The sequence below is a fragment of the Phacochoerus africanus genome, chromosome 4 (assembly GCF_016906955.1).
Source record: "Phacochoerus africanus isolate WHEZ1 chromosome 4, ROS_Pafr_v1, whole genome shotgun sequence".
Lineage (NCBI taxonomy): Eukaryota > Metazoa > Chordata > Mammalia > Artiodactyla > Suidae > Phacochoerus > Phacochoerus africanus.
The window spans coordinates 117,428,677-117,443,280 of record NC_062547.1 but is presented as its reverse complement, the minus strand read 5'-3'; the positions used below and the strand labels follow the sequence as shown (position 1 = coordinate 117,443,280).

The window sequence follows — 14,604 nt, the reverse complement described above, 5'->3', positions numbered from 1 at the left end:
ACACCCAGGTTCAAATTCCAGTTTTGCCACCTACTTGTCTTTAGTTCAGTTACCTTGATTTTTTGGGGGGAGGGGGCTCAAGTTTCTCATCTCTACAAATGAGTATATGATATTCCCTTTGATGGGTCATTAAAATGGATTTAATCAAGTAATACACATGAAAGCACCTGACACAAAGAAGGTTCTCAGGAGAACGTGGTCTCCTCTCTTCCACACTTTAAGAAACGTAGAAAGCCCATGTGATTTCAGTTCTACTGGAAGGGCATCTGGGTTCCCAAGGGTCTCAGGCCTAATTCTCACTTCTGCAGTATAAATTCTACGCAGATCATTCATTCCTCAAAACCAGGAATCCCCTACAAACTTAACAACAGGTAAAGGCAAGGTTCATCTCTAAGGGGCTCAGAGAAAGGGTGAGCAGTGTTTAACGAAATATTTAACCAAAGATTTAATCAACCTCTATTTGAGATCACTGGTATATGATAATAAAACAACAAAAGTATTAGACTTTCAGATTTCAGCTCCGCCTTTTCCTGAAATTTAAATTTGAATTTTTGGAAGGATTACCTGTCACATATCACTAAAAATGTCTAATTTTTCCCCTCTTAAGTAATGATTAGGTTTTCTAAAAAATGTTGGAATCTCCTTGATATTCTTCAAACTCTAAGATCCAAGAGAGAAAGTAAAGATTAGAACTCTGCCTTTCTCCATCACATACACCTACACACATACCCCACTATAAACACATTATACAGTTATACACACAGACACCCACACTCTCACACACAGCCACTGGTTATGCTGTTCATTAGTCCCCATGCTGTAAAGGCCTACAGGGTAAAGGAAGGAGCTGTTTATGTTCCCAGAGCTCTGCCTTCATCCCAGGATATCTCCAGAATGTCTCAAAAGAAAGGAGCAGGCATGTGATGTTTATTAAAAGTTGGCTATTATTACTTTTTTGACAATCGTCCATGTGCTGGCAGCCACCCAGAAGTCAGAGACCCATCCCTGCCCAAGCCTAGCTGTGGGCAGTGGGATAAAACATCTTTCTCCCAGGGATGGTGTCATGTTAGCACTTCGTACATACAGACACGGAGACTTGGATTTCATTAAGACTTACTAGGCAGTTAACACCAACCACACAATTAGGACAGATTGAGCAGAGCTTCCAATTCTGCAAAGGTTACCTTTAATTACTTTCTTGGAAGAAGTGATATTTAGCATGCAAAATTCAGTAACTTTCTAATAATAATTCCCAGTAGCCACAGCATTTGCATTTCAATAAATTTGAGAAATTGGGTATGGATAAATTTGTGGAAACCAACTACATTAAATGGGATAATTACAAATTTAACAGTATGAACATTAAGACAGATGTTTTTTCACTACCTCCATTTCAGTGATAAGGAGGCAGATGTAAACATTCATATCATAATACCTGAAATGTGGTATGCTCAACTGGAAGAATAGTCCAAATACTATTAACTGGTATTCACAATAGAAAAGTAAATATTCTTTGTTTGAATTCCTGTAATTATATCACTATCTAGGGAAGAATCTTGATAACCTCAAGTTCAAATTTTTCAATTTCAGTGAATATCTTCATACAAATAACCAAGAATATAAATATATTCATTCATTCATTCATTCATTCATTCATCTTTTTAGGGCTGTACCCACAGCATATGGAAGTTCCCGGCTAGGGGTCGAAGGGTTCCCAGCCTACGCCACAGCCACAGCTATGCCAGCTCCGAGCCACATCTGTGGCCCACACCACGGCTCATGGCAACCCTGGATCATTAACCCACTGAGCAAGGCCAGGGATCGAACTCACATCCTCATGGATACTAGTAGAGTTTATTATCACTGAGCCACAGTGGGAGCTCCAAGAACATCTATAATACACTAACACCCAAACTTTATTTTAAGTTAGCAAATGAGCAAATATCCAAGTAATAATATATAAAGATTAATGCACTGAACATTTAATATGAATCACTTCTTTATTGATTATCTCTGATTTCAAAGCCAGGGCAAATAAAAGTGAGTGGTAAAATAAAGGAATTAAAATCTGATGTATCTCGCAAACACTTGACTCAGCTTTATTTTAAGAGTCCTAGATAAGGATTTCATTTGGTGATGTCTCCAATGGAACTCACACAGAGTATCCACCTCCTGTGTGTTATTTCTGCACCCTGCTTGGGTTTTACAGGGCCTGAGACGTGCCTCACTGCCTGAATAATACTGTAGCTCTCTGAAGGCAGAGGTGGTGAGATCTGGGGGCACTGGATACCATGCTTTCCACATCACAGGTGCTCCACTTAACAGATCGAATTGAAACAAAACAACTTCTTTTTCAAGACACAAGGCTCCCATTTTCAACACTGGTCTTAGAAAAAGACATAAGCACCTGCCTGGCTGCATGACAGGTTTTTCCTGCAAATGCTAACAGTGTGACCAATGGTTAAAAGCATGATGGGCTCTGGAATTAGACCCCACATTACTGCTTCCTAGCTGGGCTTCCTTGAGAAGGGACTTGTCCTCTCTGAGACTTAGTTTCCGCATATATTAATGAGGATAATATTAATAAGACTGCAATGATTAAATGATGCAATAAATGAAATACATTTAGCATAACACATGGCATTTAGTATATAACGACTTAACCAAGTTCAGATATACTTGCTAGCATTATTATATATAGGTTTTATGCCACAGAAAACATGACTTGACCCACAATATAAAGTATGCACTGTGTTACAACAGGGGATCAACTGAAGGGCCTAAGAATGCCAATAAACTACGATTCAGAATATCTACTTTGTTTCATAACCATAACATAATTAGAGATAAGTAAGAATAGGAGCAAAATGAATTTTTGAAGATAAGAAGCTCTATTACATTCTAAAAACCCTACACTTACCATAGCTAATGTAGACTTTAAACGTAATTAAACCTGAAAAACGATTTTTGTCAAGAAACTTTAATAAACTGTTAAATTCATTGGCACTATGGAAAAATAAGAAAAAAATTAAATCACAAACCTTAACATGCATGTCTGTGGACAGCTGAATTAAATATTTATTCATACACATACAAACACACACACTCACACCTCAAAGGCAAAAAATGCCATTTACCTATACCGGTGCTTATAACTTATGGATCCAAACTTGCTGAGTTTTCTTGACAACGAATTTGATTCATTTTCTGGCATTCTAATGAATTTTTTAAAGAAAACCAGATAAAGACTCATAAATATATTTATATAACACAAGCAAAAGCTACAGAGAAACATTTAACAGTGCAACAGTATTTAACACACAATTGAAATATTTTATTTATTCTACATATTGGCAGGAAATCTAAAAATTAATTTTTAAATTAATACTTGACACACAACCACATTCTAGCATTCTGTATATGTATAATATCAAAATAGTCACACTTCCTGAAGATTATTAGACACATCTTTGCCCTGAGAAGGAAGCTATAGTTGTGAAGCAATTTATCTACTTAAATTATCTGGGGAGTTCTCCTGTGGCACAGTGGGTTAAGGATCCAGTGTTGTCATTGCAGCAGCCCGGGTCACTGCTATGGCTTTGATTCGATCCCTCACCCAGGAACTTCTACATGCCACAGACAGGGCCCCCCACCCTCCAAAAAATCAACAACACCAACAAAACAAACAAACAAACAAAAACCCATTATCTTGGGAACTTGCCGATTTACCTAGGCCAAGGTTCCCATGGTAGTTAACTTGTCTGATGGGGTGGTTCACTCTCCTTTGTACTTTACACTGCAGAGCACCTTCAACAAACTCCTCCATGTGGAGCACCTCGGCCCAGGCCCAGGGAACAAGAGCCAATGTCCCAGACCTTTGGGGCCACATTTCTTTCTCAAGACAAACTCCACAAAGGATACATATAAGACTATTTCTCTACCATTGTGCTATGTGCAGAAATTATTCCATGCACATCAAATGGGAATAAGGGGAAGAATTAATCTAGTTTTAAATTTAAAAACAAAAAATAAACCTTAATGTGTTACCTGATGAAGTGCTGTTTTCTCTATACACTTGAAGGATGTGAAACAGTGTCCCGACAATCCAGTGGTCAATTACCTTTCCTCATCTTATCTGACCTCCCATGAGCAGACAACACAGTTGTCAGTTCCTTATTCACCATGGCATTTTTGGGGGGAGGAGGCCACACCCATGGCACCTGGAAGTTCCCCAGCCAGCAATCGAACCCATGTCGCAGCAGCAACCCAAGCCACTGGAGTTACAATGTCAAACCCGTAACCCACCGAGCCACAAGAGAATTCTCACCGTAACATTTTCCTCCCTCATTTCCCATTTCCTCATGTTCTCCTGGTTACTCCTCCTCGTACTCCCTGGCTGGCCTTTCCTGTCCACTAAAAGACAGGAGGGTGCCACAGCACAGTCCTTAGCTTTCTGCTTCTCTCTCTTCACTTTTTCCATAGATGACCTCATCCAGTCCCCTTTACCTTAAATACCTACTAAATGTACATGACCAATCTTGGTCTTGACAGCAAGCCTTGCATACCCAGCTGGCTACTCCCCATCTCCACTCACAGGGCTAATACGAAATTCAAATTTAGTAGGTCCATAGTACAGTATTTAATTTCCACCAAAACCAAAGTTGCACTTTACATAAACCTAAAAAGCAACTGTCCTGGACCCTTTCTTATACTGTGGGCAAAGATGATATCTACATGCATGTGTGTATAAAAAAGTTAATAAAAGAGAAACACGTCTAAATTTTTTCTTGTTGACAATATTCTTGTTATAAAAGCCAATGCAATTTTCATTTATTAGGACATCAAGCAAATATTTCACATTAACATACCTAAAAAATGTATGATGTTCTACACTGCACTTCCAAAGATGCTTGCAAGCAGTTTTACTTCGAGCTTCAAAAAAGAATGAGGTTTCATTGCACTGATAAAGAAAAACAGAGAGACTATAAATTACAGACCATAACATTCTTCAGATGATGGCTACCCTCCTACATACCAAAAATCAAGTAAGCAGAGAAATTATTAACACATAAAACAGACAATAATTATCTCTTGATAAAATTATAAAATATAGGAGTTTCCATCATGGCTCAACAGTAACGAACCCAACTAGTATCCATGAGGATATGGGTCTGATCCCTGGCCTCGCTCAGTGGAATAGGTCACAGATGTGGTTCAGGTCTGGCATGGCTGTGGCTATGGCATAGGCCAGCAGCCACAGCTCTGATGTGACTCCTAGCCTAGAATGTCATATGCCTTGGGCGCGGCCCTAAAAAGACAAAAAAAAAATTTATAACTTCCATGTAAATCTTAATGCTATCACCTTTATTACATTCTTAACCCCATGACCTCGGATCACCAGATCCGATGGTACTGACGTACTGTAAACTCTTCTGTCATAAAGGGACACCAAACCAAGAAAACAGTGACCATGTGGAAATCAACTCCCAAATAAAAAGAAAATACTCATAAATCCATTCCTTAACTTCAGGGATGTACAGGCCACACTTAAACTGATGTCTACAGAATCCCCAGAGGGACCATGGGAGGACCAAACACCACAGCAGTAAAATCCGGGCATGTTAAATAAAGTCCCTGATTCTGAGTTTCTCCATTCTGCATCAAGTTACTAGGTGAAATAAATTAAATGACAGGACAGATGTAAAGTGCCATATGACAGGTATGCAATTAATTTTAACTATTGCTTTAATTCAGTAGTTACTTAATTATCGATTTTAATACATTAAGAAATAAAGGCAATATTAGAGGTAATTTTAATTGTGCAGGAAAAGATACTATTTTATTTTTAAGTGACTGAAATGGAAACCAAGCAAAATACAATATCAGTATTAAAATAATAAACCACAAGCTCTGTGAAGTTATATAATTGCTAATTTGATTTCAAATAAAAACCAAACTCGAATCACAAATGCAGAAATGCCTCTGGAATGAGGTTTCTATGGATTCATAAACATAAGAGTGTCAAAGCAGAAAAATAATTGAAATGATTCCTCTCCCTACACATACACACTTTTAATAAGGACAGAACATTTATATGCATGAAATTTCTCCCAAGTCCATCTGGAACAAGACTGCCCAGTTTAGGAGTTGATTTACAAAATGAAAGGGTATTATGGAAAAAGAGCCAGTATATGCATGTTACAGCAAGGCAACCTGTAATTCCAGAACCTTATGAGGCAGAGGAAGGAACTCTGACAATTCTCGGGTTTTTGAATTGGGTGCTGCTAAGTGCTAAAATACAGCAAGTGGAAACAATTGGGGATTTGGAGCAGGGGAATGGACAGTGCAAGGTGCCCATGGAACTGGGAACTCAACATGCCTAGTAGACAGGAAACATGAAGGGGTAGAGCTGAGGAGAGAGAAGAGGGCTTGTATTCCACCTTAGAGTCTCAAAGAGATTGCACAGGGAGACAGCACAGAGCTGATAGAGGTGCAATCAGAGCAATGATGCTTATGAGAAAGGTCAAAAAGGACCAGGAGAAGCTGGAAGAGAGGGCACATCTCAAGTGACCCAGAAAGGTCACAAGGTTTGAAAAGAGGTCACTGCATTTCATGGGAAGAAATCTTCAGTGGCTTTCATGAAAGGGTAGGGATTACAAAATTAGAGCTGAGGAAGAAAAGACAATGAATTCAGAAAGTGTTTTTCCTCAAAAGCAAAAGAAATTGGGTGGGGGCGGGGAGTGGAGGGGTGCAGAGGACATCACAGAAGATCCTTGGGGGCAGGGTAGGAAGCCAATCCTCCTGTCAGGAGATAGGAATGCTTGGAGGGGAAATTCTTCCCTTTTCCTTTTCTTTTTAAAATACACAAGGAACAAACACCAAAAGTTACCAAAGTGGATGCTCAATGCTACCTAAATCTTTCTCCCCCCACTGTCTCCAATTCCCCTCCCCAGGGACAACTACTCCTAAGGGTTTCTTGGAGTTCCCGTTGTGACTCAGTGGTAATGAACCTGACTAGTATCCATGAGAACTTGCGTTCAACCCCTGGCTTGCTCAATGGGTTAAGTATCCAGTGTTGCCATGTGCTGTGGTGTAGGTTGCAGACCCAGCTAGGATCTGGAATTGATGTGGCTGTGGTGTAGGCTGGCAGCTGCAGCTGGAATTTGACCCCTAAACCAAGAACTTCTATATGCCACAGGTATGACCCTAAAAAAAAATTTCTTATTTAATATGTAGGTGATTTTAAGGTCACTGGATTATTAAATATATGTGCACAGGCCATTTATTTTAAGATAATTTTGCTTCAGGTTGCACTGTATCAGGATAAATAAGACAAAGCAAGCACAGGACAGGCTGCTCCTCCCTGCCCCCAACTATCTTCATCTCTATATGCACCCAACGCTCTTCAACAACCAAAGCACTAAGAGTGGCAGGATGAACTGGGCACTGTCAGCAAGAAGAAATGGTGGCTACCCTGTGACACACACATCTTCACGTTCTAGGAAGAGCACCCCAAATTACAGTGAAATTCACAAACCTAAATCAAATTTTCTAAAAGTGACTTAATTACATATAATCCAGATTTCCAAAGTGGAAGAGAAACAAAACATGATTCAGTCTTCAAACTAAAGTAAATCTTCTCAAACTTTTCTTGGGCTGGTCTGCTAAACTTGACGTAAACCTATTCTTTTGCTTTTCAAATAGAGACCTGGTCACAGGAAATCTTTTTAATATATTTTTTAAAACTACCATTACGAGGAGTTCCCATCATTCGGCTCAGCAGAAATGAATTTGACTGGCATCCATGAGGATGCAGGTTTGATCCCTGGCCTCACTCACAGGGTCAAGGATCCAGCATTGCCGTGAACCATGGTGTAGGTCGCAGACATGGCTGGGATCTCATGTTGCTGTGGCTGGGGCTCCCATCTGACCCCTAGCCTGGGAACCTCCATATGCTGTGGATGTGGCCCTAAAAAGACAAAAACAAACAAACAAAAAACAGCAACAACAACAACAAAACACACATACAAAAACTACCATTACCTAACAATAGGAAAAAAGGTATTTAAGATCCAATCAGAATTGGGTTTTCTCAAGTTTCCTTGGGCACAAAAATATTAAAGCAGGAGTACTCTGGAATTTGAGTACTACATCAAGGATTCAGCAATCTCAATGCTGTGGCTTGGGTTCATCCCTGGCCTGGAAACTTCCATGTGCCTGGGGCTCAGCCACAAATAAATAAACAAATACGACAAGAAAAGTAACTTCCACAGGCCTTCTAATTACTTCTGTCTTGTGTAAATGACAAGTATAAACTCATCATTCCCCACTCACAGGAGTTAAACATCAACTGCCTTTTTTTTCAATCCCATTGTTAGTAGAATGAGTCAAACACTAAAAGGAAGGTTAACATAACTAAAAAAAGAGCCAGGTATTCTGAATAAATTCTGTGTATTTTTGCCACTTACAATAGCCGCATAAATGTAACGGATGTGGCATTCAAAAGTCTTTCTTTTTGTCACTCTCCTATCTTCTGCTAAACCTTTTTCAAATAGACACAGATGATTAGCACTTTTATTTCTATTTGTTAATACAAGGCCAAGTAGCTACTTAATAAGTTCATTCCAACCTACTACTAAAATGCTTTATCCCAGCACCCAATGCTTACTTGTGGCAAAATTACTCAAACACCTTAACAGCTTTGGTCATTTCATACCAGAAGCAAAGCTGTGGTCTGAATCCATTTCTTTTTATTTCATAAGCAGATCTAGCTTAAACTGTCCCTAACTCAGATATCACACGAGGGCTTCCTCACCCTGTGGATCTCTATGTAAAACCTGGCTCAAAATCCCAATTCCATCACTTGTAAGAATTCAGGACTTTGATTGTATCGCTGAATTTCCAACCTAACTCCCCCTGTTCTCACTCTCTCTTCCCATCTTTGATGGCTATGTTTCTCTTTGCAACCTTAAAGGAATACATCTACTTCAGCCTGGCTTCTCCCACATGTACGGAGATAACTGGCAGGGCCCTGGCGGGGCTCACACTGCAAGGTGCACAGCAGATAGCTCCCCCTCCAGCTTCACTGGTTCTCTCAAACCCAACCCGCCTTGCCACACACACCCCACACTCCAGCCAGCTCTTCTGCTCCCATCCTGGGAAGCAGCCACAACTGGACAGTCTGCCTTCCCTGGCCTTCCTAGAATCATGGGGATGAACATCTTCTCAATCCTGTCATACACTCAACCCACCTCCAAGGTCCCTACAAATAACCTAAGGTACACTGCAAAGGTATCTCAAGAGCAAAAGAGATTAGTACATCTAACAAGAGTGAGATGCAGTCATTACATAAATTTTGGAAAGGCCAACAGCAGAGAGGTCTCCTATCAATCATTTATAGAAACAACCTAAAAAGAAGTACAGGAGTTCCCGTCGTAGCTCAGTGGTTAACAAACCCAACTAGGAACCATGAGGTTTCGGGTTCGATCCCTGGCCTTGCTCAGTGGGTTAAGGATCCGGCATTGCTGTGAGCTGTGGTATAGGTGACAGACACAGCTTGGATCCTGCGTTGCTGTGGCTGTGGCATAGGCCTCGGCTACAGCTCCGATTAGACCCCTAGCCTGGGAACCTCCATATGGTGCGAGAGCAGTCCTAGAAAAGACAAAGAGACAAAAATAAAAAAATAATAAGTACAAAGATTACAAGTCTACAGTTTTATGGGATCTCTTATGAAACATTCAATCTCAGAGTTCCTGTTGTGGCTCGGCAGTTAAGGGCCTGATAATGTCTCTGTGAGGATGTGGGTTCGATCCCTGGCCTCGCTCAGTGGGTTAAGGATCTCGCATTGCCAAAAGCTGCAACAGAGGCTGCAGATAAGGCTCGGATCTGGTGGGTTGCCGTGGCTGTGGCTGCGGTGTAGGCGAGCAGTTACAGCTTCAATGTGACCTTCAGCCTGGGAACTTCCAGATATTGCAGGTGCCACCATTAAAAAAAAATTCATACAAAATATTCACTTTCTACAAGATTTATATGTACTGGGCAACTATTAACTTACTTTAGCTACTAGGCAGAAAAAAACAAAAATCAGGGGGCTAACAACAAATGACTAAAAGAATTTAATTACTGATAAAGCAAAGGAAGGCAACTGATAGACCTGAAAAAAAAAAAAAGTATTATTTAAATGAAAACCAAAGACAAATCACAAAATTTTAGGTGTTCTGAGAAAAAAATTTTTTGGCCAAGCCTATGGCATTTGGAAGTTTCTGGGCCAGGGATTAAACCCATCCACAGCAGTGACTCAAGCTGCTGCAGTGATCCTTAACCCACCCACTAAGGCAACTTGAAAGAAATTTTATCTTTATAAATGGTGGGCCTGAATGACTGTGGGTATAAAAATTGAACTATGTTTGTGTATTTGAGGCAGTAGGTACAATGTTAGTTTTATTTACTTTCCCCATATTTTCCACTACTTTCTTGCCTAAGCACCCCAAGTTCAAAGCCAGATAAAGAATTCAGAGCAAGCCATGCAATAAAAAAATTATCAATCTTGTCATTATTTGGAAAGAGAAGTTAGAAGGGAATTTTAAAACACTGAGTAAAATATTATATTGTTCTTTAGAGCTTTTTCTTTACCTAGTGCTCCCTAAAGAGTATTTCTTAAAATATTAATGTCTTGTGCTATTGGCATAAAAAAAGAGTTCTATAGTAAAATAAGGCTGGGAAATACTGAATCAAACACTCAGACCTTTTAACTGTTAATGTGAACTGTGAATCTCCTAGAGCTGGTAGATAGCTGGTGTCTCTCTGATTTATATGAGCAAAAACTTTCTTTCAAGTACTCTGGTTTAGAAAATATCACACTATAGGGAGTTCTCATTGTGGCTCAGAGGGTTATGAACCTGACAGAGTATCTATGAGGATGTGGGTTCGATCCCTGGATTAAGGATCCAGTGTTGCCTCGAGCTGCAGCACAGGTCACAAATGCAGCCTGGAGCCCTTGTTGCTGTGGCTGTGGCACAAGCTGGCAGCTGCATCTCCCATTCGACCGCTAGCCTGAGAACTTTCATATGCTGCAGGTGCGGCCCTAAAAAGAAAAAAAAGAAAAAAAAAGAAAGAAAGAAAATATTACACTACACATAAACATCCCTACACACAGACATCAGTTATTTTTTTAATTCTTTTTGAGGTACACATAATATAGTTAGAATTAAAAATCACTGTGCATTTCAGCACACCACCAGAAGAATAAATTCAGTTTCCATTTCTGCATGTATGTTGTAATTTACAACAAAAGAACAAAAACAGCAAAAATATTCTAGGATTCTTTTCAGCAGCTGTGTGGGTTATATTCAAATTATATACTAAATATAAAAAACCCTTTTACCTCTTTTACAGATGAATAAATTAATTACTTGATGAATAATTGTTCATAACGCTTTCAAGTTCATAGAAACATAAATTATAGAGTTGGAAAGCATGTGTTAGATTATGTTCCATGTCCTCTTTTTTCCTTTTTCTCCCAAGAATTCAAAAGGAGAAAACATGAGCCAAAACATTAGAGAATATTTATATCATGTTTCAGTAAACTTTGAAAATGACTACCCTGAGCTTATTCTGCTTCCTATTTGAAAAAAATCACAGATGCAAACCCAGGATTCCAGATGGTTTGCTTTCGGTATTGTTGTTTTTACTTTATCTTTCCCTCATCTGCTCTTTAAAGAGGAGATAGTTAAACTGTAGGGTTTCCTAAAATGTCAGCATTTCTCTCTTAACACTTGCAGATTTAATTTTTCAATGATAATTAATCCTTATTGTCAGTCTTGCAAATGCTTAAAAAATTTCAATAACAAATTTGACTTATGCTTATTAAAATGAAGGCCTATCTGATAAGATCTACTGATACTCTTAATGTGAGAAAGTTTTATAGCAGAACTTAGAAATTCCTTCCAAACAAATGGCTCATGTGTTTCAATTATGAAGAAACATACATACTACCAAATGAAGCAAAGGAAACTCCATGGGCCTGGAACACCTGAGTTCCCCTTCCTACCCTGACACAAACTATCCACCAGCCCAGGCCAGTCAAGAACAAGGTGCTCCCTGAGCTCTTTCCTGTGCAAAAACTTCAAGAGCTCTAAGTGCATGAGGGCAAGACAGTTTCAGTTCAGAAACAAGTACCCAGGTGCTTATTACAGTCGGGCTTGGCTGTTTTGTTTTTTTGGTTTTTTTTTTTGTCTTTTTGCCTTTTCTAGGGCGCTCCCTCGGCATATGGAGGATCCCAGGCTAGGGATTGAATCAGAACTATAGCCGCCGGCCTGTGCCACAGCCACAGCAACACCAGATCCAAGCCGGGTCTGTGACCTACACCACAGCTCAGGGCAACGCCAGATCCCCAACCCACTAAGCAAGGCCAGGGATCAAACCTGCAACCTCACAGTTCCTAGTCAGATTCATTAACCACTGTGCCACGACAGGAAACTCCCAGTCCAACTTTGGATCGGGTTCATTCAACCTTACAACAACCCTGTAATAAGAGAAGATAAATCTAGGTTAGATGTCATTCAGGAAATTGTCCAAAGTTAGAGAAGGGAGAGATCTGGACTTCAACAATGCCGTTTAACCACAAGTCTAGTAGACCATCACTGAACCTAAAAGCCTCCAAACCAAACTGTCAAAAAGCATCAGGATCGAAATGTTACTAACAGAGACACACTTGTGAATACTTAGGGGTAAACATAACACCTAGAGTTTCAGACATACTCATACGTGGTCAGTGAAATGCAAAATGGCACAAACACTGGTGGGTGGAGGTGGGGAGGGGGAATATGCAACATTTCCACTCCTGGGAATTTGTTCCAAAGACACCACTCCAACAATATAAAAATACATATGCACAAAGTTATTGATTGAAGAAAAATTTATAATTGCCAATGATAAGAAATACTTCAATGTCCCAGCATAAGAGACTGGTGGAATAAACTATGGTACAAACACTAAATGGAGTACTATGCAGCTATAGAAGAGAAGAAAGCTCTCCATGAATTAAAAGAGAGAGACTTTGAAGAGATATTATTAAGTCAAAGAAAAAGCACAAAACCATACAGTATGCTATATATTTTAGGTATGAAAGAAGAAAAAATTTAAAATATGCTTATCTTTACAAACAGAAATTCAGGAAGGAAGATAAACCATAGAACACTGAGGTTGGTTGCCTACAAGGAAGGGTGGGAGAACAGAAGTGCAGAAATATTGGAGTTGGTGATACTTCAGAGTATGCCTTCTTATATTGTTTTGCCTTTTGGAAGCATTCTGATCTTCTGCATCTTCAAAAAATAAAAGCAAATAAATGAAGATATGAAGGGGGGATGAATAACCAAAAGCTAACTGAAACAGGTAAACCTAACTAATTCTCAAATGAATACTATAACCACAGAAACAGGGAAGGAGGGAAGAAAAGGCCAATCCAAGTAAATTTTGAACACCGTATTAGACTCTATGTTCAGTCTTAGCAAGGTGGTGTATGTGAATGAAACACCATTAAAAAAACAAACAAAACAAAACAAAAAAACCTGTCAATTTTAGAGGTTTAGCCAAAGCTATTCTGAAACTATTTAAGATGTAGTTTAGAAGTGAGCCAACTGGGAGTTCCCATAACGGCTCAGTGGAAACTAACCCAACTAGTATCCATGAGGATGTGGGTTCTATCCGTGGCCTGCTCAGTGGGTTAAGAATTTAGCATTGTCGTGAGCTGTGGCATAGGTCGCAGACACATCTCAGGTCTGGCATTGCCATGGTTGAAGCATAGGCCGGGAACTGAAGCTCTGATTCGATTCGACCCCTAGCTTGGGAACTGCCACATATTGCGGCTGCAGGCCTAAAAAGAGAGCAAACAAGTAATTGAGTTACGGTTGTTGGGAGTCACGGATGTCAACGCCAAAGAGGCTGTACAAATAATGAAATGAGGGAAGGAAGAGCAAGCCCTGTGGAGATGGATGGAGACTGAAAATATGCCATGAATTTATGATTGGTAAAATGTGCACAAGCACGTTTATACATGCACATGTGCATGAATGTATGTATTTACAGTTACAGGCATGTGTATATTCATGCATGTACTCCCTAGCTTTGCTCAGTACAAGGCCAAGAAGCAAAGTCACCCCAGAAGCAACGACCACACCTAATACCCAGATCTCTCCCTTTCCCACTAAAAGGAACCAGGACTCTTTGCAGAAATGGCTGATAAGAGGGGGTACGGTGTAGGTACAAGACACACCGGAAATGCCATATTGTACCAAAAAGGAATAAAATGACCAAAAAAAAAAAAAATGGTAAGGGCAGATCAAAAGGGCACATGGGAGCCAGACTAAAGGGGGTCCCACTGGCCAAATATAGGACAACTTCAACAAGAGAATGGTTATGTACACAGTGTACTATAAAGCACTGAATAAATAAGTCCATGCCAAGAACAGAAATAAAAAAAGAGAGAAGGTGAGTCTCTCATGAGCAGATGAATGTCAAGGGCTGACTGATGAATGTGGAGGCAGTGGGAGGGCTAGAAAATCAGCATTTTACAAGTATCAGAGTAAAAAATGAGAGCAGGCAAGA

At 39.8% G+C, this 14,604-nt stretch overlaps 1 protein-coding gene across 3 annotated transcripts in view; it reads right to left on the bottom strand.

The window, feature by feature from the left end:
* The window catches only part of EPB41L4A (erythrocyte membrane protein band 4.1 like 4A), a 264,522-nt gene that overhangs the window by 77,581 nt on the left and 172,337 nt on the right, over positions 1-14,604 (bottom strand). For all 3 annotated transcript variants that reach the window (XM_047778430.1, XM_047778432.1, XM_047778431.1), the window contains 2 exons: positions 4,869-4,960; positions 3,138-3,215 (listed from right to left, as the gene is read on the bottom strand). In XM_047778430.1, coding sequence (XP_047634386.1) covers positions 3,138-3,215; positions 4,869-4,960 — 170 coding nt within the window. The remainder of the gene's footprint in view (positions 1-3,137; positions 3,216-4,868; positions 4,961-14,604) is intronic.